The sequence below is a fragment of the Xyrauchen texanus genome, chromosome 40 (genome assembly GCF_025860055.1).
Source record: "Xyrauchen texanus isolate HMW12.3.18 chromosome 40, RBS_HiC_50CHRs, whole genome shotgun sequence".
Lineage (NCBI taxonomy): Eukaryota > Metazoa > Chordata > Actinopteri > Cypriniformes > Catostomidae > Xyrauchen > Xyrauchen texanus.
Genome location: NC_068315.1, coordinates 30,370,949 through 30,396,816, shown reverse-complemented (window position 1 = coordinate 30,396,816; position 25,868 = coordinate 30,370,949). Strand labels below are relative to the sequence as shown.

Below are 25,868 nucleotides of genomic sequence, written 5' to 3'. Positions count from 1 at the left end.
TTCCACATGCTTCTATGACGTCATCATAGGATTATCATATTGCATATCACATTATCCAACAACTTATCCTTATCGCACTTTTTCTCAATATCATGCAACCCTAATTCCAGGTATTCTGAAAATGTGTATACTGTGTTCAGTGTACATAGTATGCACTACAGAAATAATAGGAGTAGTATGGTAGTATGCTCAGCCAAGAATAACCAAAGATACAACATTACACAGTGGAAAAGGATGTATAGACAGACATAAAAATGGGGTTAAGTCTGAAATAGGAATGAAGAGAGAAGAGAGAGATTATAAAACAGAGCGAGTTGGAGGCTGTCCCAGCTTCACACAGCTTCACAAAACGAGAGAGAGTTGACGCAGCATAAAACACATCACACAGGTAAATCAAAGACTAAAGATTCATCTCCCAGTGCTGTCACAAACACATAGATCTTAGCCTCAACATCAGAGTTTAATCAGAGGTTGTTGTCTACAGGAAATGAAATGTTGCTGGTGTTTGTTGGTATATAAACAGTGATTAGGTTTTGAGGTGGCACTGGGTGTTCCAGCTCATAATTACAGCTGAAATGTAATCAAAATGATTAGCTACATATTATTAGCCTATAGCTACAGTAATATGAATATATGAGCCTTACCAATGGCTGTGCCTAAAATTCACAGGGCCCAGGACAACATTTTTATGGGTGGGCCCCTCATTTCTTAGCCCAATAGAAAGAAAGACTATACCAAAGAGGACCTTTAAGAAGAAGTGTGTAGGAGTATAAGCATTTTAAAATGTTTTTACTAGTGACCTCAGACTTTTGGACAACATTGTAGACAGGGGCATCTGCAGGATTTAATCTCAGGGTATGCATAGAGCCGCCGTTCAGTCAGATGCTGTTTTGTTGCGTTTATCCGTCATTGGAGATCAGTGTGGTTTTATGGACAGCACAAGCTTCTCACTACTGCAAGGCATTGTTCTCCAGTGCTCCTGAGAGCAGCCCACTCACTGCTGAGCTCCACAAACATTACACAGAGAGGGAGAGAGATTGCCCTTATTTTCTCTTCTTGCTCTGGTGTGCTTTTCATCATATCAGGCTTCTCAGAAAATAATGAGCTGTGCCAGTGTAGGCCCTCCTAATAGACAGTGCATTACACTTACTAATATTATGAAACAGCTGCCATGTTCTTACTCATGTAAAATGCATTCCCTCCTGTTTGATTTTATATCTGTATCTAGTGTTCAAAGGTAGCTAAACTAGTCTAGTCTCTATATATCATGATACAAGTTTCACTAATATAATTTTGTCTCTATAGCTATCATTCAAATGTTCGCTAGCCAAGTCTAATCTCTATTTCCAGTGTTCAAAGGTTCGCTAACCTAGTCTGGTCTCTATATCTCTATATCTAATGTCAAATGGTTTGCTAACCTAGTCTCTATATTTACTGTTAAAAGTTTAGTCTAGTCACTCAAGTTTCGCTACCCTTGTCTAGATTCTATTTAGTGTTCTAACTAGGGCTGTCAATCGATAAACATTTATAATCAAATTAATTAATCGCGATTAATCCCATCTAAAAATATTTGCTGAGAAAGCCCCTCATATAATAATAATTCAATATTTAATGATGAAATAATTATACATAGTTATCTTTAAATATATATAAAAAAATATTCGGGCTGTCAATCGATACATTTTTTAATGAAATTAATTACATGGTGTCCCGATTAATTAATCGCGATTAATCGCATTTAATCGCATATACAAATATTTGGAGAAAGCCCTCATATAACAATAATTCAATATATAATGATTATACATATTTATATCAATATATAATTATACATTATACGTTATCTTTAAATATTTAACAATTATATATATATATATATATATATATATATATATATATATATATATATATCATAAAAAATATTCAGATAATTAAAATGCATTACATTCTTGTAGCAGAAGAGTTAATCATTGATAAGACAATACAAAAAGCGGCTTTAGAATACAATGTATTGTTTACTACCATATTATTGATCATAAGTCAATCATAGGTACACAGTTCACAGCAATCCATTACACAAGTGAATTTGTCAATCAGTTTGAGATTTATTATGAGGGCTTGTTTAAGGACCAGTAAATGTACCCCTGCGTCAGACATGCTTGTCTCGGGTGTGTTGTGTCATAAACATAAAATGTTTAGGTCACTGTGTCAAGTTAAATATAGTTTAATATTTAGAACAAATCTTGAGATCCCTTTGTTCTAATTTGCACTCGATCAAGTGTTTAGAACGCAATAACGTAATGCATGTTTGTGTTGTGCTGCTGCTAAAGAGTTGTTTTGTTCACTGTATAAACTGTGCGTTGCCACACAGCTGAAATTTCAATGACTGCCTGGAGTAAACAGGTGCTAGTACAAGCATGTATTTCTCAGGAATCTTCCTTATTACAGTCCTGGGGTATTGCGATATAATCGCAATACCCCAGATTTTTATAATATTAATCGCACTGAATTAACGTGTTAAATCGACTGCCCTAGTTCTAACCTATTCTAGTCTCTATATCTGGTGTTCAAAGGTTTGCTAACCTAGTCTAGTCTCTCTATCTTGGGTTAAAATGTTTGCTAACCTAGTCTAGTCTCTATATCTCACATTCAAATGAACGCTAACCTAATCTAGTCTCTATAGCTAGCATTCAAAGGTTCGCTAGACTTGTCTAGTCTGTCTTTCTAGTTTTCAAAGGTTCGCTTACCTACTATCTACATCTCTATTTCTAGTGTCAACAGGTTTGCCAACCTAGCCTAGTCTCTCTCTATATATGTATACGGATAGTGTTAAAAAAATGTGTCTCTCTATATAGTTTAAAGTTTCTCTAACCCTAGTCTAGACTCTATCTAGTGTTCAGGGGTTTGCTAACCTGTAGTCTAGTCTCTATATCTAGTGTTCTAAAGTTTGCTAACCTAGTTTAGTCTTTATAGCTCCATATCTGGAGTCAAAAGGTTCACCAACCTAGCCAAGTCTCTATATAGAGAGTTAAAATGTTTGCTATCCTAGTCTAACCTCTCTATCTAGTGTACAAAGGTCCGCTGACCTAGTCTATTCTCTATATCCCACATTAAAATGATCTAGTCTCTATATCTTCTGTTTAAGGGTTTGCTCACCAGGTCAAGTCTCTCTATCAAGTGTTCAAAGATCCGCTTCCCTTTTCTAGTCTCTCTATATAGTGTTCAAAAGTTTGTTAACCTAGTCTAATCTCTATATCCCGTGTTTAAATTCACTAACCTTGTCTAGTTTCTATTTGTAGTTTTCAAATGTTTTCTAACTTTGTTAAAAAATATATAATTGATATCAAACCTGACGCATCATGTCTAACAGTGACATTTTTTAACAATTCAAATAAAAACTATCACTGTTCCATGCTACAAAGCCAAGCATGGCTGGTCACCAGCATGTTGTGTTTTCGATGCAGGTCTCTAGTACAGTTTGCTGGTGTACCCACCTGGCATCTTAACAAGGTTAACCAGCAACACCTTTGGCACACAGCTCTGCTGGTCCAACAGGTAGACCAGTATAAAACTAGCATAAACCAGCCCGGACCAGCATGTAAATTCCATGCTAATGTTTTCAGCAGGGTTTTTCTTCCCATGTCAGTCAGAGTGATGCCATCTCTCTTGCTGTGAGGTACCTCAGAATGATGGAACAGAGAACAGGGCCATTGGTCTAATTGGTGTCCCAGTCAGAACGTGTGTGTGAATGACAGGTGTAAGCTCCACTTTTCCCTGTACAGAGAGTGCAGAAATAACTCTGCCTGCCCGTGGTGTCCCGAGAGAGCGTCCAAATCCTCTCATTACACCACTGCTATAGGCATCACTGTTTCCTCATAAAAGGTCCTGCACTTTCCATACTGTGTGCATCTTTAATCTACTAATGAGTGCAAAATTGGCTCTTCGCATTTGCAGTGGTTTTGTGATGTTTGCACTAAAATACATTTATTTGTCTCTATCTGCACTGAATATTCGTATATTATATAGGTGAACCATGACACGTCCATCTGTGACAACACAAGCAATTTCTTTACCACACACACCCAGCTATGGTTTTGAGGCAAAATGTATTACATATCTCACTCAAATATATATCCTGAAGGTAAACATGCCAGACACGAGCTCTGTTTACAGTATCTGACACCTTCTTTCATTTGACATTATTGCTGAATGTTGGAATTGGTTGTGGAATAATTTTTTGGGGAATTTGGAACATATTTTTATTCAGTTTAATTCAGTAGCAAACACAAAATATACAAGTGCTGATTGGTTTGCACTGAATTGATTGAACCAAGTATGGAGGTTGGTTTTAATAGCAAAAGCTTTGTATCTGGAGGAGTCTTTAATACATGCTTGGAACCTCTTAAATTAGAGCTGTGAAATGCAATGAATTTCATACTTCTGTTCTGGGGTGCATTTCCCAACAAAGACGTAACACTACTTACCACCACAGTATGTTACATCATAGCTAATCATGACTGTTTCCCGAAACCATAGTAACCCTGTCGCACATCCATCATTCAAACCATGTTGGTTCAACAAAATAGATCTGTTGTTAATTATGTAATGCAGGGGGTGGAGTAATAACTCAGCCAATATTAAATTACAAAACCTCATTTACACGTATACCAGAAAGCCATTTAATGCGAGAAAGCTGCTGAAGACAGGAAAGCTGCATGCACTGTGTATTGCAACATATACAGATGGGTTTCCATCTATATCAGAGTTCGGTGTTCCCTCAACGCACTTGAGCATACGTACATGTGCACTCTTCAAAAACATATAAATGCCACTTATGCATTAACATAAAGACACAAATGCAGTGTTCTCTAAAATAAATCATGTGTGATACAATGCTTTCTCTTAACAACCTATAATCCCTTAAACGACTGCATTTGCATTTATGTGATGTTTGAGAGCTTTGCGCACAACCCCAGAAAAAGTTGTTTTCTTAAATGTTAATGTGTTCAAAGTTTTGAGAGAGCTCTAATTACAAAGAGCTGTGTAATTAGACAAAGATCCTTTTTTGCAGCGATAGCATTCACTTGTATTTTAAAGTAGGGATGCACCGATGTGATAACTCGACCTGTATTGCTCTGATACTGACATTTTTAACTGAATCAATTATCGGTCCACTCAGCCCAATCCAGGGGCGTTGCTAGGATCTTGATACATTGGGGGCTTAGCCCAGTCCCCACCACCCACCCCCGCCCGCCCGCCCGCCCGCTTTTGGTAACTACTTCTTCTACTCATAGGCACATAATAATAAGCAATAATAATATAAATGGGGGTCTGGGGACCTCCCCAGGAAATGTTGGCCATTAAACACTTCATTTCCTGCATTCAGGTGCATTTTTTAGCATTTTAAATGATAGGTAAAAGATAGAATGCTTTATTTGTAGAACTGTAACAGCTATTCACAGAAACACAAATAAATAATACATGAATATTAAATAATATTTAAAAAAATGAATATAAAACTATATATATAATGTGTATATAGATATTTATCTTTCTATATTTATCTATATCTATTTATCTATCTATCTATACACACACACACACACACACACATAAATCACTCCAACAGTCTGCTTGTATAAGTCTGGAAAAGGAACTATAGACAGTGCAGGTCCAGTAAAGAGGGCATTCAACAGACAGTAAACACAGGCACTCTGTATAGGTTTGTAAAGAGAACTATATACATTTAAATAACATAGCTATAAACATAAATAATAGGGAAGAGGGGGACTGTATCCAGCGTCCATTCCTCTGGGAGTAGGGAACTGGGGTTTCGGGGAAAGGTGCAATGTGTCCAGCGTCAGTTTCGGGGAGCGTCCATTCCTCGGGATGTGTGTGTTGTTGGGGGGGCCACTTCTATTTTTTCTGGGGAGGAAGCATAAGGGTGTGGCGTCTTGATTTCAGTTGGGCGAATGTGTCAATCACTTTGTCATTATCAAGGCCTCCAATCAACTCTCTCTCAATGGACAACACTGCCAGATCATTGATTCTCTGCTGGTCCATGGTGCGCCTCAACCAAGTATGTAGTCGGCGAAGAGCACTAAACGATCTCTCACAGCTGCAGCTACTGACTGGAATGGTAATGGCCACCTGAAAGATCATCTTCAATGATGGGAACATCATGGGATCAAGGATCTTGAACACACTCAGAATGTCTGGGATGGCTTCTGGCCCTTTCCTGCTCAAAAAGCTTTTTGCCACCAAGACCTCTTCTGGAACTAGTTGAATGTTGTAATGTGAGGCCAGTTTCTCTAGAGACTGCATGCACAGTAAGGTATCAGAGGCTGGGTGACATGCTTGAATGCCAATCATGACCTCTTTCCCAACACTGGAAAAACGATTTCCTAGCTCATATGTCATTCGATCGATGCAAGGATAGAAAAGCCTCTGCTTGAGATGTTCTGAATTACTGAGCAGGTCTGAGCTGGATCCACAGGAGACTTCCACAACAAAGTCTTCCATCCTCTTCTGTTTCCTTCTTGGACCGAAAGAGGGCTCCTGGATGTTGTTCTCCTCACATGTTGTCTTTGTCATGGCATAGATGTCTTCAGCCACTTGTGTAGTTCGCTGGCTGACCAGGGTGTCATGGACAGCATTTTTGTAGTGCACTGCCTGTGCCAAGTCAATGGTTTCTTTCTGAAGAACCTTGTGAAACCCTTCAGTGATGCCAAGCAACTTTTTGAACACAACCAACAGGTAGACCACAGGGAGTTTAGATATTTTTAAAAGCAGACCCAGTGCTGTTGGTGTTTTGATCATCTGAAGGGATTTCATGACGGCAGGAAAATTCTTCAGGAGTGCATTAACAGAGCGCAACTGACATGACCATCGGGTGTTTGATATTTGTGCAAGCTCTCCCTGTTCAATATGGAGCTCTTTCTGAATGGCAGCAAACTGATCATGGTTGACTATAGACACACTGTAAAAAGAGTAGAGGTTCTCAAGCAGATCAAAAAAATCACTGGCTTCAGGAATGGCCTTGCAAGTATGGCAAAGGACCAGGTTTAGGTCATGTGCAAAGCAATGCACATAGACAGCCTCTGGATGCTTTTCCCGGAAACGAGCTTGCACTCCTCGAACAGATCCACTCATCACTGCTGCACCGTCATATGTTTGGGCCACCACTTTCAGTTCAGCAATGTTGTTTGAGACAAGAACTTGCTCGACAGCATTTGTGATTGCTTCTGCACCATAGCCATCCAGTTTCTGCAAGCAAAGAAATCTCTCCTTGATGTCACCTTCCAGTGAAACGTATCGCACACAAACAGCAAGTTGTTCTGTGTGCCCATCCTTAGCTTCGTCTGCCATTACCGCATACATCTTGGATTCCTTTACTTCTTTAATTATTTGTGCTGTCACCTCCATGGAGCAACATCCAATTAATTCATTTTGAGAAGAAGGTGACAGGTATGTAGTATTGGCAGGAGCTTTGTATCCCTGCAGGAAAGGGTCAAACTTTTGCAGCAGCTGCATACATTCAAGGAAGTTCCCTTTGTTAGGGCTGTCATCTGTTTCACTGTGGCCACGAAAGGGAATGCCCTGTTTGCCTAGAAAGGCGGTAACTGAAACAATGCGGTGGAGATACTCCCTTCTTTCGCTAACCTCAGCGACACTAGCAGCTTGTAACTGCTCAGCAACGTCACCATAAATCTTGCTTGCTTTGTAGCTCATCCATGCCACCATGGAGGCCTTGTGTAACACAGTCTTCTCATGGTCCCTAAACAAATCTAAAGCCCTCTTCCAGTTGGTGTAGCCATTAGAGGCCAGACCGTCTTTGTTGAGCCTACCTTCCTGCGTGCTGAACAATCTGCAGCAGAAACAGAAGGCGGAATTTTGGCTCACTGAATATTCAAGCCATTTAAAAGTGTTGTACCAGCTCTTCTGAAAGGACCTCTTCTGAAGTCCAAAATGGTTGGAAGGAAACTGGACATCTTTAACTTGCTTTGGACCTGTGTCTGGGCTTCCTAAATCTGTCTCTTTAGAGCTCTCTCCTGTCTTTCCCTCATCTCTCCTCCCTGGCTCGTCTGTAAAGCAACAGTAAACGACAAGTTCAAGCCCTCTACTTTTATCTATCCACAGCAACTCTATCAACTGTATTCTTCTTCTGTTTTATTGTCCTATATTTGTCACAGTGTCTGGTTGTGTTTCCCTGGGTTATCACTAGAGGTCCTCGTTCTCACGGTGTCATTCACATTTAACTACATTTCCCAGCATTCTGTTCTGCCACTCATCATTTCATTGCACACAGCTGTTTCCCGTCACCTTGTTAATCCTGTGTGTATATATACCCTGTCTGTTTTTGTGTTTATAGCGGAGGCGGACATCTTTTTTAGATGTTTATCGAGCATTAGCATTAGCATTAGCATTAATCGAGAGAGTCACTGCTCGTATTTGCTCTGGAGAGCAGAAACCGCTGCGTAGGGTACATCGTCGCTGTACTCGGATCCACCAGACCCTCCGGAGGGTTTCAGGAGTTTCACCATTTGCTCCAGGAGCTAGGTTTGGTGGACCTAACAGTGACTGTGCGTTCACACCGGACGCGAATAGCGCGTCAGGCGCGAGTGATTTCAATGTTAAGTCAATGCAAAGCCGCGCTCTACACCTTATTCGCGCCGCAGGAATTTTTTACGCGCGTAATGCGTCTTTGCATTGACTTAACATAGAAAGCACTCGCGCCTGACGCGCTATTCGCGTCCGGTATGAACGCAGCATAGTCATCTGACTTGAAGTTCAATGATAGGAATGAAACAATGAATGAGTTGTTGTTAATTCTCCATTTTCATGTTTCATTAAAAAAACGGCGACAAAACGTCCCGGGTTACGTATGTAACCCTACAGTTAACAATGACAGTCAAGCCCTAAAGCTGTAAGTTAACCGATGACTCTTTCAGGCTCTCTCCTCTGGTGTGCACTCTAAATACAAGCATTCTGTAACCATAGTAACTTTGATCTGCTTGAACACATTTTAATCATCTTTAATACATGATTCCGAAGGATAGATTAAAAGACCTGGTACATTTTTTTAAATAAATACAAAATTATTCAAAAATAATAATAATTATCAATAAATTCAATTTTTTGAGATCCGGGGCTATAAAAAAAAACATCCGGGGCTGAAGCCCCGGATGCCCATGTCTAACGACGCGCCTGGCCCAATCCAAATACAATACTTTGTGTTTGTCATGCTCATTACTGTCAAGCTCCAAAAATGGCATAAAAGAACAATAAAAGCACCATTTAAGTAGTCCATATGACTCGTGCATTTAATTTAAAGTCTTTTGAAGAAAAACACTAGCTTTGTGAATTGCAAAAGTGTGCTTAAAAAGTAAATATATAGTCTGCAGTGAGTTTAAGTGAATACACTCTGCTCTGTTGACACACACTCTTAGCATGGCAAACATAAAGTGCTGCTGTTTTCAGCTCTCAGAGCGTCACACAATATGTGAGCGCTACACACAAACGACATCTTAGATGTAGATACTCACTCATAAATGCAACGGAGGAGCATTTCACCAGATTTTGAAAAAGAAGCTTATTACACTACTATGAACTAGGCTACAGTACATACACAAGGACATCCTGGAGTGTTCCAGCAAAATACAATTCAGAGGGGTTTAAAGTAAGAAGGCACCACTGAATTTATATTACTATTGTATTATAAAATTCTAATAAAAGTTAATAAATAATAATTATTTTTATTATTATTATTTGTTTATAAATTACAGCAATATTCAAGTTGACTGGGTTCTAAATGTTTGTTTTTTTTTAAATCGCCCAGATATCCAGTTACAAGTTGGAAAAAAAACTAATTTTGCAAGGAAAGCTGGTTTCTTTTCTACTGAAGACTTTCACTGAATAAATTACTTTTCATTTTGCCTGCTGCATTATCCAGTACGCAAGTAAACAAAAAATCTTTTTTTAATGGGCTACATATTTATTATTAAATAATGTGTTTTAGTGTTTTGTTTCTTTTCATATAAAAAGTAGCCCAGTTAGTGTTAGGGTTACCTTGTCTGGTTTTACCGTTGCCCTTTTGGTTTCCATTTTTGTCCCTTTTGTTTTCCGTAGTTTTCACTTTTGTCCCTTGTTTAGCTCCACTGTCTCACTAGTCTATTGTTTAAAAGAACTACACTTCCCTGTATCCACCTGTCATCATCACTGCCATTTTGTTCATTGTGCTCACCTGTGTATTATTTGTAATCATCCTGTCCTTGTGTATTTATATCCTGGTTTTTGGTTCAGTCCTTGTCTTTCGTTGAACGTTGTTAGCCCGGTGTGTTTTCCCTGCCCGTATTCTCAGTGTTGTGTTTATTTCCCCATTGAGGGGTTTCCTTTGTGTTTGTTTTGATTTTGTTAAATAAAGTAAGCCTGCATTTAGATCCAGTCTCCTCGTCTGCCTTCGCTGCCTTCTGTTCATAACAGTTAGTTTCACACAGTGAGGTATAGGTAGATATTCTAAAATGATTTAGAAAAAAACAACTCTTGTATCTGTTTGGGATCGGTATTGTCCGGTACAGAGAGTACAGGTATCGGAAACGGATCGGCAGAGAAAAAGTGGTATCGTTGCATCCCTAGTGAACTAGCCTACATGGATAAAACTGACCTTGGAAAGATTATTTAGGCTTTTTATTACATTTTGAATGGCAGAAACAGTTTATTGGTCAAAAGCTATGGGAAACCTGAATAGTTTTCTTTACATACTTGCTCATTTCTAGAACCATTTACTCTAGATATTAGGCAACCTAGTGTTTATTTACTTAATTGAAGGAAATACAAATGCCATAGAGTTCATTTGTGCTTTTAGGCATTTAAATTAAGTTTCTCTGGCTCTTGGCTCTGTGGTAAACAGTGGTCTTCTGGGTGTGTGTGTTTGTGCGGTTGTGCAGTTCTCTGGAGGTCTGTCCGAGCTCTTCTCCAGATGTACACTATGTATATACACACAACACATCTAACAGGATCATGAGTTTTTGTAGGGACAGCTCTAAAAGTTTATTTGGAGTCAACAATACACACAGCAGCAGAGGGACACAGATGTTTTGTCTGTGTATTTCTCTTCATGTTTGTTAACCAGAAATGTTCCTGAGATCATGGCTGAGAATTTTAAACTTAAAATACCGATATATATATATATATATATATATATATATATATAATTTTTTTTTGCATAGCTCATTGTATGTGTAATGGTAGTTTTATTGTGAAATGAAAACTAGAGGCGCTACATCAACAGTGACTTTTTTTCCATGTCACACAAATCATGTATAAAATGACAAAACAAATAAACAAATTTATTTCACCATATCCATTACACAATGCTATCTTATGTCATCTAAACACTTTTTCTATGGTGCATAACTTGTAAGGCAATACAATTTAATGTAGCGTCATTTCACCGTAGTACTGCTGCAACACACGTAATGAACAGGGATGCACCTGATACTTGGATCGGTAACGGCTCAGATACTGATGTTTTTAGACAAATTGGTATCAGTCTGACGAGCCCGATCCAAATCCGATACCATATGCTTGTCATGTTTGTTACTGTGAAGCTCCAAAAATGACAGAAAAGAACCATAAAGGCACCATTATACAACTGAATTTATTCAAAGCCATTTGAAGAAATGCATTAGCTCTGTGAATCACAAAAGGCTGTGTTTAATAAGTAAATATGTAGTATGCATGTGTAGCGTATTAGTGAATGGTTATGCTCTGTTAGCATATGCTTGCTGTTGTTGAGCTAACGGCCTATTGAGCGGTGTGCAGTATGTAAGAGCCCACTGGAACAACATCTCAGATGTAGATGCTCAATAGTTCGGTTCGCTTATAACATGCATTGAGAACGGCACCGGAGGATCAATTCACCAGATTTTCAATAAGGAGTTAATTAAACTACTGTGAACTAGCTCAAATACAGACACTTACAGGACTTCCTGGAGTGTTCCGACTGTCAAAATAAAAGCCAGAGGGTTTTACTGGTTTTACTGGGTTTTACTTCAATACTGAAATATAGTACTACTAAAGTCTTACAACTAAATATTACAACTAAAGTGAGAAAAAGAGATTAGAATCCTTGAGTCCTGTGTCCAGATACAAGTTTAAAAAATTGTACAAAGAAAACTGTCTTCTTTTCTACTGAAGACTTTCACTGGAATTGCTGTTAATTTTGCTGCCACATTATCCAGTAGACTACTATAAAGTTTTTCTTAATAGGCTATACATTTATATTGAAATAATGTGTAGTTAAAAGTTTGTGTTTTATTTATATCTAAAAGATTACACCCAATATGTATCACAGAGTGAGTTATAGATATTCAAAACTGATTATGAAAAAAACAAAAATAAAACAACATCACTGGTATCGGATCGAGATCGGGCATTACTGAGATTTCAGATATCGGAATCTGAAGAGAAATCAGAAGAGAAAAAGTGATATCGGTGCATCCCTAGTAATGTGGCATACTTCTGCCTTTATTTGGAAGGAGGAAGTGTGAGTCGGGTGAACATCCAACGTGAGCCCTTTTATTAAAAACACTATGCCTATAAACATGTCTTTACAATGCGCAATGCAGGACATTTCCAGCGACAAGCAATTTGTCTGTCAACACTGAAAGCGAAACTGCTGTGCGATGTGACACAATCACAGCCTATCAGAAAATGTTTGATATACAGTCATGCGGAGCTGCATTTTCGACCAATGATATTCTACAGTGGTTAACTCTGCCCTTGCATTATATCCCTTAACAGCAACAGAAATGAGTCAATATTGATTGACCTGACCTGAGTAGAGAGGTCAAAACTGTGCAAACTCTCAGATCGTAATCGTACACACAAGCTCATAACGCTGCTTGAGCCAATAACACAGAAATGAACAGATGTGCCCTTATAAGAGAAGGTCTTGTGTCACTTTTCTATTCCTGCTCACTTTCCTGTGTGTCCTAAGGGTCACGGTGACTAGGACTCTGAGTGTGTTTTAAGTTGAGTAAATAAAGGGGACACAGTGTACTCACTGAGGTGGACAACTGATTTTCCAAATTGATAAAGCCTCCTCTCTAAACACAGGACACTTATAGTCTTAAATGGAGAAATGGCAGAGTGCGAAGAGCGAGGTCTTTGCAAGGATAGTACACTTTTAACGGACTGAGATTCATAAAGATTGGCAGAGAGTGAGAGGATTATTAGCAGGTGTATTGCTTGTGTATTGATTCACACTTAACTTAATACACTCCATACATATTCAGAGTTATTAAAACCAGTAATGTAGATGATTTAGACCCAGTTTTTTGCATGCAAATTCGACACAATTTGCCAAATTCCAGGCCAGCACTACCATGTGGCAAAATGTTCATGCCCTAAAAATTGTCCGTGCTGTTCCTATAACATCCCTTTTGAACTCTGGCTAGTGAGATTAAACAAGTGAAAAAACACAGTTTTGGTCTCAGTACTGGAATGGTTAGGGTTAGGTTTAGGTTTGGATTAGAGTTAGGAGTATAATAAGGTAATTACTACTCATATGTATCAGTTAGATAACTTGCTCATGTCTTGTGCTTGCACACTGTGTTGTGCAAAAGTGTGCATGCCTTTAACATCAGTTCCAACTTGGGCCACTAGGGTTTGCAGTTTGGAAAAGCTCAGACCGATATTAGCAGACAAAAAAATTGACCTCCTGTCGCCGATTTCTCACGAGATCAGTCTTGACACATGAAGCATCAGTGACATCAGACCTGATGCTACACATTGGCATGTTTTTTTTAATCTAGCATATACATGACTGACATTTCAGTACTTTTTCAGAATATTATCAGACTTTTCCTCACACAAAACTTTCATATGACTTCAAAAGACTTGGAATAGCCTACAGTGCACAAGTAGTATGGACTACTTTTATGCCGCTATTATCTTTTTGGAACTTGACAGATGTGGTTGTTATGAAATGTTATTTAAAAAGTAGGGCTGGAAATTGCCACATACCTCTTGATTTGATATTTCTCAGAAAGAAATGTATTTTGAAGAGCAGTTGTGTCTGAAATGACAGTTGTTTGACAGATCCGTCAACCATATCTGTCACATGTAGTCTCATGTGGTTCTGTGTTTGTCCTATGTTGTTTTATGTAGCACCATGGTCCTGGAGGAACATTGTCTCATTTCGCTGTGTACTGTACTCACTGTACATGGTTGAATGACAATGAAAACCGACTTGACTTGACTTGACTTGACTTGTTTCACACCGTAAAACAGAATTGCAGTAAAAGTTAAGGATGTGCAAAAGTACCAATTTAAAACTATCAATCGACAAATCGATGCATTGCCTGAGCTGTTAGATGACTAGTCAGTGTTAAGGAACCCAGGTATAATTAGGCTGCATTATGTCCTCATTACCCAATCAGATGTGTTTCATAGTGATATGTGGACGCTAAGCACAGCCATTTAACAGGGTAATTGATGGATATTCAACAGTTAAATAGGCAAAATAATTATAACATTAAAAACTATTAAATTAAGAAACGTAAGAAGCATGATGAGCTCCAATACAGAGCTGTACAAAACTGTGCATGCATGTTCCCGGGCGCAGAAAGACACGCTTCAGTGTGCTTCAATGCATCCCGGACTGCGGCATGACACAATGTACATCTTCAATGTAACCGGAGCTCATGACACAGGGCAATCCTCACTGCATTCAAAAGTGCACTTTTTAGATTCTACACATTTCAGGGGTGCAACATGTAGTTCAGATCATCCAACAGTTTGATTAGCCGTTTTTAGTGCTAAACTATTTATTAAAGCAGTATCAGAATCTGCAGAATGACTCCTGACAAATACTCTGAACAACACCTCACAAATAAACCTATGGATTATGCTAAATAACATTTTCCACCTTGTAAATGTGTCTTTTAGGAAGTCTTTGAAAACTTGTTTGTCTGCACAAACATAGTGTGGCACTACCTAATTGGGCCGACTGGAGACGGCAGTGCGACAGAGAGAGAGTTACGGACAGCCGTGTGTGTGTGATAGTTTTTATTAAACTATCATTTATATTGTCAAGCTGGTTCTCGCCTCATCCTTTCCCTTTTACCTTGTTACATATAGCTTCCTCTATTTATCTGTCAATCATAGTATTCATTTTTAAATAATTTGTCTCAAGAATCACGATTTGTAACAGAATATATATATATATTTTTCCCACCCCTAAAAGAGCTGTAAAAAGAGTCTTCAACATTTCTCCTTTGGTGTTATCACCATAAAAACATCCGATAACTAATATTGTACTACAATTGTACTTGTAGTATTTTTAATGTTTATGTTTATTTCATGACTCAGTCACAGAGCATCAAACAATAATATGTTGTCAAAGAATGGATGATAAAGTTAGTTCTACATCTATAATTTTGAATGTCATAGAGGCACCAGAATATAGAGAATTTAGCTTGTATGACGTATCACATCACCTCATGCTGTGCGTGAGTGTTTTTGTGTAAAGTCAAACTCTGTTTCAGGACTCACATCCCCTGCAATAAGGGGTGGGTTACTATGGCAACACTGCATTACTGAGAAGACATAAATGTCCAGATCCTTAACTTGTGTCACACTGTATTTAATCCCTTGTTTTTGAGCTCAGTGTTCTGTAAACAAAAACCTAAGCATATGATGCTCATGGTAGATTGGATTAAATTGTATTTTAATATCTGCCAGTGGCGGGAACACTGGTCTCAAGTTTGTGAGCTACTGACCATTCAATACATCTCCCTCTGTATTTCTCACTAATGTTCTTCTACAGTGTATGGAGACAGGATGAAATTTCATGCTAAAATAATTGAATTGGTTCATTTTTAAGACTCCGATACACTCACGGCAGAGTTCTTCATTTTTTGCTCAGATCTATCCACCTTATTTTACAACGCGGAAATAACCAAGCGGTTGCATTTCCGACAAGTGTGGCAAAGTTTAGCTGACCACAGTGTAATATCTACAAGAATAATAAAACCAACATTTAGTGATATGGGCATATAAACAATCACACATCCACAGGATGTGCAGAATAATAATATCCTAATGTCGGATAATTTGCTAATGTCAGCATTTATAGTAAAAGAGAAAGTATCATTAATTTTTTGCTGTATGTTGTATTAAAGGGATGATAATAAAATCTGATTCTTACTGTTTCAAGTGCATGACAATGCAATTTCTTGTCTCAGTGTAAACCTCCATTCATGTGTACCTTTATAACCTCAGATGCTACCTTTATTTATTTCAAGCCATGCTGAATGTGAGATCTGCATGTCTTTTTACTATTCACCGTAAGTAAAGAAAGAGAGAATGTTTTCGGAAAAGAATGAAGAGAATAATGCATTTATTATTTTGCCAAGATAAAGCAAGATGCAGTTTTGGTGCAATGAAAGTAGAAGAGGCATTAAAAGTGCATGCTTAAAAATGGCTGCGCCCTAGTTATGTTGAAAAATAAGGTGGATAGAAAGAAAATCGAAACAGCTGAGCAATGCTGTTGAGAACATTCAGACACCACCCACGCCACATGGGCCTGTGTGTATGAGCTACACACTGTTCTCTCATTAGACTAAATATAAAACATTAACCAATGTGACATTAAAATGTGTTATCAATGATTTCATGCCTCATATGAATGGAATCCACATGAGATCAGTAAAATAAGCGGTTGTAAGCACTCAGTGATTATTTAAATTAATGTTTATACGGTCGGTAATTGCTATTTGTCATGTGCACATTCTGCATTCATAGCGCTAATGCTAATGCTAACATGCTATGCATGGCCATAATATGTGCCAGTTACTATATTACTATACTGTGTTTCTACATTTTATTGACTTTTTTAGACTTAGGCTAAAGATCATATGAAAATTGTAAATTGTGCAGATGCTGGTACCCAGCTGAGCAACTCAGCACTCCAATGTGTTAATTATGACTGATCTCGACTGAGTTAAGAATCAGCTTTGAAAAAGATATTGCCGTCAAAGTTGGTGGAGCACAAGGTCCCATCCACTGATGATGTGGACCAATGGCAGTAAGGTTTTTAACAACTGGTTTAAAACATTTTCCTGAATAGTAAGCTGGCAAGCTTTTGATTGGCAAGTTTCGAACCACGACAACAAACTCAAAAACACCTTCTTTTTGGCCAGATTTCATTCTGAGTTATATCACACCTGTTCATTGTTTGATTTTGCTAGAAGTATATTGGCAACTTTATGTTGGTTTGTTGATTAACTGTTGTTAAATGCGCCAAAATATTATCATAGGTTTTAGGAGCTGTTCATACAATCCTTGACAGTGATAAAGACTTTTTTTTTAAAAAGTACAATGGTTGTACCATGATACAATGATGTTTCAGATGACAATGTCATGGTACTTTGAAAGATACCATGGTGCTGTATGATTAGCATATTCATATACAAATGTTTTAACAGCATATCCCAAGGTACTGTAAGTTGTTGTGTCAAAGAGCAGATCTTTTGCTATTGGTTATAATTGCGCCACTAACTGCTTCATGTTATTTATGCATTAGAGCCATTTGTAAGCTGATTTCACAGAAAATTCTCTTTGAGTATCCCTACCTGACCCAGCAACATTGGCTCAACAAATGGTGTGAATAAAAACATTATATTATGGGGCGGGACCATCTGTTTGTTTAACTTATGGAAGATGTGGGATGTTCCTAAAAGCTGTGTGAAAAAAAACTTTGTTTTTACCATTCGCTTATGGTGCAGAAATTACATGCTTTAAACATTTTTGCAAATAGCTACATACATTGTGATATACTGTAGATTGTGACTGTGAAATAAAATTACTTTATAGCTAGTTCCTCTAGCTTCAATCACTATCTAGTTAAACTGCGAATGAGTATATGAGGTTATTTCAAAATCTACAATGAATAACAGTAAGCTGCATTGATTTAATTAATACTATTTTCGAAGGGCATGAGGGTAGGAATGTGTGATGGTGGTGGTGTAATGTTGCTGATGTGGGCAGAGACTGCTGAAGTGAAAGAGAGTGAGAGAGAGAGCGAGACAGAGAGAGAGAGAGAGAGAGAGAGAGAGAGAGAGAGAGGAATCACAGAGGCAAACTTGTCCGGTCTGGTCCAGAGGCACTGAGGGGCTGATTGGCAGAGCCCGGGATCAGGGCAGCACCCCAACTGCTCATAATACCTGGTCAAATGCCCCCAAATCCCCCTTAAGCTGGGCAGCTGTTCTCCAGCATGGCTGACTGGCTCTTAACAGTAGCGGCTAGCTGAGTTGTGCTGAATCGGGCCGCCCGTGCCGGGGTATTTGTGCAGCGGAGGGTGTGGACGGGGGCATGTAAAAAGAGCTGATAAGCAGGATGACAATACGAATTGCGCAGGACAGATTCCAGTCAGGGAGGCCTGCCACACAGAGGGGCCCGCTGCTATTTTGGACCATCAGATCATGATTACACTCTGCCAGGAGAGAGACCACTAGTGCCTACAAATATGGTAAGTGAGGAACCGGCAAAGCCATCTCATCAGAGCAAGTATGCAAAGCTGGTTGGGGTAGAAGGGGACAGCTGGGAAGGGGAGAAGGCTAATGGTGCTAACGTCCCACATCCGTATCAAAGATACAGAGGATTTGTGAATGTGTAGATTAGTGCGTCTGGATTGCGCCACATTCGTCTTTGTATAGTTGTAGTATCTAAAATGTAAATAAGGACATGTGTTTTCTTTTTTTTTGCTTTTGCTTTAATAAACCTTTAATGCACCTCTGGAGTGTCCGATCCAAGCTCTAGCTTATTGATTATTGGGATCATTCAGGACTGTGGGACAAAGATGGCAATGGAAGAAGAAATTGATCTAGAAGCAGTAAGTGCCCCTTTGAATGAAATAAGAAGATTTTTTGAAGGCTGTTCAATTTGTTCGGGCTAGGTGATAGTAAGTGAGATGGTCAAAGGGTGGTTTAGAGAAAACCAGATGGTGTGGAGTTTACAGTGCATGGCAGGACTGTAGTGGTGCATTGCTCGAGAGGGGTCTGGTTTCAGCTTCATAGCGTAACAGGAAGGCATTGGGACGCCATGTAATTAAAAGCTTGTAATTTAGATATATTGACACTTTCAGCTGTAATCTAGACAGAGAGTCAACTTTGAATAAGCTAAAATATTAGATCATTTTGATTGGTTTAACATTTTTGTAGACTACATAATTCCCATACTTCCATTTTTATTTTGTCATACTTTAGTTGACTTTACTATTATTCTAAAATGTGAGAAATAGTAATAATAAAGAATGAGTTTGTGTGTCTAAACCTTTGACTGGAAGTGTAAATGTAACAATCTTAACTTGTGATGGCTGCTGTTGAGTTCAGAGTGGGAACTGGAGTGTTAACCCAACTGTGTGGTCAATTTTACAAATGGAAGACGAGTTGTTGTGGCATGTTATGGACTGATTGTTGAATTGTGATTTCATAGTTGTTTTTCTGTCAGCTTGTACTGTCTTTGTTCCTCTACTGTTTCAAGTCAAAGTTTTGTCAAAACACTATACTTTATTGGCAGTTAACGGTTATGTAATGAAGGTTACACCGATAAAAGCAAATGATGATAGATTTGAAAAATAAGCTTTCCAATTGGGATCTGTTCAAGATACTTTGAAATTGAACATAACCTTCAGCCTCCAGGTCCCGATCAAAAAGCCTCCTCAAAAATGAATAATCCTCCACAATAAACAAATTCAGATTCAGATTAATTTCACAATTCAATCAATTTGCAATGGATAATACCAAGTCCTGGCCTATTTCTCCCCCCTCTATTATTAAGAATCCTATTTCACTCCAAATTATTTTACAGAAGTAATAGAAGCTGCAAATATCTCTCAATGTTGACTTTGCAATGAACATATCTTTTCTTTATACATGCAGTATAAACAGTATATATTAGAAACAAGGTGTAAGCTGAAGTGTGTAATTTCTGTCCCACTAGTGGTTTCAAATGGAATTGCAAAAATAATGAATGTTTTCAAACAGTTTTTCCGAATCCTTCTACTGTCTGCTGATAACTGGGGGCTTTAAGACATTTAAGAAGTTTGTAAAATTCTGTATAATTCTGTAAAGCTGCTTTAAATCTATGTTCATTGCTCAAAGTGCTATACAAATAAAAAAAGATGTGACTTGACTTCCATTGGTTGTCCAAACAGACAGTAATCTCAAGTCATTGGCAAGTCTGTGATGCTGTGTCTTGCTGGTCAGGATGCTCAAACTCAACAATGTTTTAAAAGCATTACAGGGCTACAGTATTCACTCTCTTTACAAAGTAAACCTAAAGTACAAATGGCTTACTTAAAGCTGACTCTATACATTAAACTTAACAAGGGCAAATAATTACACTCATCACCTTTTAAACTATTTTGATTGAAATGAGATATCTGTTTAAAATATGGTATTCTGTTTGCACAGATACACACCTATAGTTCATGTACATGCTCAATGCTTGGTTTGAGATTTGTTGGCGTTAAGGCTTTATCATCATAAAGCGTGTCACAGGACGCTGTTTAATTCTGCATTCACGCTCTATCTGCACTCTTCACTGAAGAGCGTGAGGTATGAGGACAAGTAAATCACACACACTCTGCTTTCTTCATGCGTATGCTGTTATCTGAGCATGCTGCGATAGTGTGTATATGTGTGTGCAGTGTCAGTTCACAGCTATTCTCTGTTGTTCAAAACACTACACTGGAAACGTATGGGATCAAAATCCTGTCAAAAGTGAATCAAAAAATAATAAGCACAGGTAAAAATAATTAGCGCAGATCAAATAATAAGCATGAATCAAAAATAGATAAAGACATTTCAAATATGCTGCAAAAAACAACAACAGAAAACTAAAGCAAAGTCACCAGAATTGCAAACAAATCATGATCTCCTTGGTTATATTACAGTTTTTTGTGCTCTCTGATAATTTTGCTCATATTTAATTTTTTTGTACGCTTACGCTGTAGTTTTTATTTGTATTTATTTTTTGCTTTTGTTTCCAAGATCTGCGCTTGGTTTTCCAAAACTTGTGAGTAGAGTTTCATGTAAATCAGGGGGCGTTTTAAGGTCAGCATAAAGTCATTTTCAATTACATGTGATTGTTCAGGATTTGCCAAATGACGGTTATCCATCTTCATCTACCATCGAGCGATTGAGCAGCTGCCGTCGGTGTTGCATTAGAGTGATGTCACCTCCCCTCTTCGAATGATTGTCTAGAGGAGGAGCTGTTCATCAAGAACTAGTGGGACAATGGGTCGCAAAACGCCCCCTGATTTACATGAAACTCTAGTCACAAGTTTTGGAAAACCGAGCGCAGAACTTGGAAATAAAAGCAAAGAAAAATACAGTGTAAGCGTACAATTTTTGAGCATATTTTAAAAATGCTTGTTATTTTTTTATCTGAGCTTTATCTGTCAACCACCAGCTCCTCTTCGTAATTCACCGGTGGCACACAGTTCAGCCTTTGACTGTGCAGCTCTGAAGAACTTTTCTCTTTTCATTCCCATGTAAATTTAGGTGCCTTTTGCACAAGTCACACTTTTTGCAAGAACCATGTTTTGGAAATCTCTACATGAGCCTGTCATGGCCGAAACCTGTCAGGATATTGAAAAAATCTTTTGTTTCAATTGAGTTTTATGTTAACACCAAAAATACTGTATGACACAGAGAGTTAAGTCAATGGCCTGTTACTGTGCTTGTGAGAATTTTCTTGTGAAAAGAAAAAAAAGACTGAAGGTGTTTACACCCTTTCAGAACACACTATATATTCCCTCGTGACATGGAGAAAGAGAGAGAGAGAGAGAGAGAGAGAGAGAGAGAGAGAGAGGTTCACAGGGAGCTCCCACACACTGCAGAGGTTCAGTCCACACTACATAAAGAGAAGATGACATTTCTATTATGATAGACATAGAAGAGAGAACATGTTATTGCCAGAAGAGGTTTATGGAATGATGACTGATTGACTGGATTGAAATATTTACCTCATCATCTTTTATTTGGCTATATTTCATAAACCACCTCCAAAGATTTATTTAATGTATTTAAAGCTGAATCATGTTTCTGCATTACTAGCAGATAATCGATGAATAAATAATCGATGATTTTGTCTTTTTTCTAAGAGGTTCCATCTACCATTGGTCAAACAAAAAGACAATACCGCCCAAAACTCAGGTCATTGGTTGAGCAGTTGTTGCTGTGTTGGGCTGGTCAGGATCCTCTTCCAAACAGAAGAATGTTTTAATAATACCACAGACAGTGCTTTACATGTGCAGTTGTAATCAAACTACCACGTTTTTTTGTTTAGTCATGCTACAGTCTTCATGTATTCTTCCAGTATACATGACAAACTGCTTAATCAAACATTTGATGGAAGGACGACAGATACGTCAGGTTAAATACAATTCAAACACCACCTCTGTCTTTCATGGCATGCGCACAACTCTGAGTAACCTCAGAGACGTTGGCTCTGGTCCCATGGAAACCTGTTCATTATTGCATATTTTTACTCAACTGACGGTTAGGTTTAGGGTTGGGTGTTGGGTTATGGGGTAGAGTTAAAAAAATATGCATTCCTGTTAACTGTATTATATTATTTGTGTTTTGTGTATGTTGTCATAGCTGTTACTAGATTGTGTATTTTAGCACAGCTTGAGCGCTGTATTGACCTAATAGCATCCAGGACTGTAACTATCCATGTTATAGTGTGTTTATGGGTTAGGGTTTGCAAATGGAAACTGTGTTAGGACTGTTTAAAATCAAAGATTAGAAAATAATCAAAAAGTATTAAAAGAAATCTGGAAAATGGAAAATCTCCAGTATTAGTTACCAGTATGTAAATCACAGACTTTACGGTGTGTCATGACTGGTGTTCGTTAATGGAGTGTGTAAATGGGTTCAAATGCAGACAGCATGTGTGGTTTGTTTGTGTGACGTGTGATTATGCTACATCTCACTGTTAATTTAGTGATAGTACGTCGAAAGCTCTTCAGTCGAAAACAGTCTGTGTTTACCAAAATTCAAACCAGTGCCCGAAGCAGGAAATGTTGTTGAATGGATTGGCAAATGTGAGCTCCAGTTTCTGGGTGAAATGTCCACAGACACAAGTGGTGGCACCAGAAGCGAGTTAAATTAAATGTAAATTATGTAAAATGGTTAACAATAATGTCTAAATATCAGAGCTATTTCATTAGCTCTACCCATTAACCCCTCCCTAAGCCTAGCCATCAGAAAAGTACAAATTTTAATTTAAAGCAATAAAGTGCAACCTAGAAATCATGCTCATCATTGTTTTGGTGAACACAACTACTTCCTGGTTCCCATGGGACCAGAACCTGTGTCCCTCAGGCTGTTTTTGCAATGTCACTATCAGTTGCCCCAAAGGTAAAGGTGATCACATTTGAATGAATGCAAAAATGTCTGATGGGGGATGCAGCTTGTCAGTTACTGATTTCAGGGAACATGAACATTCGGAAGTAGGGCTGGACTAGGAAGAAAATCTGCCCGGGATTTTATATAGCAACTGGCCCAAAAGTTGAGTGTTCGCTGTCCTTTTCTGCATTTCGCTGCGCCATTTTTTGGTTCATTCTGCATAATGCGGTGGCTCGTTTTAGCTTATCACGGCCCATTCAGCCCGCTTCACGGCCGACCGACCAGCCTGCTCGGTTCTCCCAATGGACAGTCCACCCCTGATTGGCCTCAAAGTGCATATGCCAGAATACCAGTCCAACCCTGTTTGGAAGCAACAAAAGTATTTCCTGTGTGATCTTGTGTGAATGACACTACATTCCCACTTTTAACAAAACACAGCATCAAGCTCCATTCATTTCCGATCTGTGACATTTCTATGCTGTTCTTCCTCAGGTACTATTTTACATAACTACAGCCAGTTGATCCACAGAATTACTGTTTATTCACGTACTTGTTATTACAAATGTCAGCTAGCCCTCAATATCACACAGGAGAGGGCAGAGAAGCGGGCAGGAGTCTTGACAATGACTTGTTGCGCAATCAGCATTTTATTTCCAATCTAACTATGCCAAGAGGTGCAGCTCAGTTCTGTATCACAAAGCACTTGATAAATCAGCAATTAAAAACTAGATCATTACATTTACTAAAGAAATTTAAGTGGTGCTTGCCCTTGCAAAACTCGCCATGATTGTATGCAATTATAAACATTATTTTGTATATAATTGCATATAATGGTTATAATTGTGCACATAATTAAATACATGCAATACCTTTATTATATGCGATCACAATGCTAGATGTTGGATTTTATTATTCACTGTGCCATGGGGCTACAACACCTATGATACAGATGTTACAACATGCAGTATCTTAAGTTCTTTACCCAGAACTACCTTCTTGTCTTTACTATTGGAAGTATCAGCTTGTTGCTTCCTCTCGATTAATCTGAGTTTATGAAAAGGAAAATCTGATTGTTATTTCTCTCTCTTGCAGACTGACAGCAATGCCAGTTACCTGCGAGCAGCCCGGGCTGGAAACCTTGAGAAAGCCCTTGATTACATAAAGTCTGGCGTCGACATCAACATCTGCAACCAGGTCATAAACCTTTCTCTTATTTGATATGTGGCATCGTATATATTGTTGTAGGCCTATGGAAAGCTCTTTAAAATTATTCCTGGCTCACTTTTAGAAACCATGATCCAGATGGTGAATTATGAGCAGGTTAGATTGATTAAAGGAATCATGTGGAATATAAGACGTGTCTGAAAATAAATAAATAAATAATATCATTGATGAGATGCCCAGCATCCAGCTATCATAAATCGTATCTGTTTCTGAAATGCTTCATTACGGATTGAAATGCAAATAAACAGTCATTTCATGTATTTGTATGGTTCTTTTGTTTGTCTTGATGCAGAATGGGTTGAACGCTCTTCATTTAGCGTCTAAAGAAGGCCATGTGGAGGTTGTGGCCGAGCTTATAAAACTTGGTGCTTCCGTGGATGCCGCAACAAAGGTAAGTCCCCGTTTATTAGATTTGGTTGTATGACCACCTAAACATTTCACACTAATGATTTTATATATATATATATATTGTGTAAATCAATTCTGCTGTCTTTTCAAAGCCAAAACTATATAAGACATATCAAAGTACAGTAAAAATCAATATACTGCATATCAAGTACCTAATATATCAGTGTAAGGAGGTTAAGGGAAAGGAGGAGGCAAGAACCGGCTTAATAATATTAATCATATTTAATTAAATAAAAAGACACACATATACACATACAGGGCAGCTGCCTGTAATTCTCTCTCTTGAACTGTTGTCACCGGCCGCCTTTATCCCTTGCGCGCCCCATCAGGCTGATTGGGGACCGGGCATGCATCACTCCAGTCCGGCTTGCCCTCCTCCACTCTACAATCAGGCAATAGTTTGTATTTTATAAGTGATCCATAAAGTGGACAGTGAAGTGGGCACTCGCCACACAGCGCAGCTATTTGCACTCCTATAGTTTGGTGGGACCACAAACATTTATGACAAACTACTATATTAGCGTAGCTTCAGTGGCGTAGTGTGAAAAGACATTGTGAATGTGATATTTTCGAATGGATGACCTGGGTTCGAATCCACAGCTCGGCGTCACTAGTGTGTAGGTTGTATCGCAAACATGTTGTATAATATTTTGACCATGTTTTTGGCAGAAACCATAGTTTTGATGGAAATAACCGTAGTTACTGTAGTGATATGGTGTTCATATAGTAACCATGTTTAACTCTGTGGTAACTATGATTTACTTCAAAATATGACAGTATGGTGATACTATGGTTACTATAGTAAAATCATGG

General features: G+C 38.3%; 1 protein-coding gene across 1 annotated transcript in view; it reads left to right on the top strand.

Annotated features, from left to right (window-relative positions):
• LOC127633154 (ankyrin-3-like) overlaps nucleotides 1-25,868 on the top strand; it is a 138,930-nt gene that overhangs the window by 7,114 nt on the left and 105,948 nt on the right. Inside the window, exons 2-3 of the mRNA XM_052112036.1 lie at nucleotides 24,516-24,617; nucleotides 24,940-25,038. Coding sequence (XP_051967996.1) covers nucleotides 24,516-24,617; nucleotides 24,940-25,038 — 201 coding nt within the window. The remainder of the gene's footprint in view (nucleotides 1-24,515; nucleotides 24,618-24,939; nucleotides 25,039-25,868) is intronic.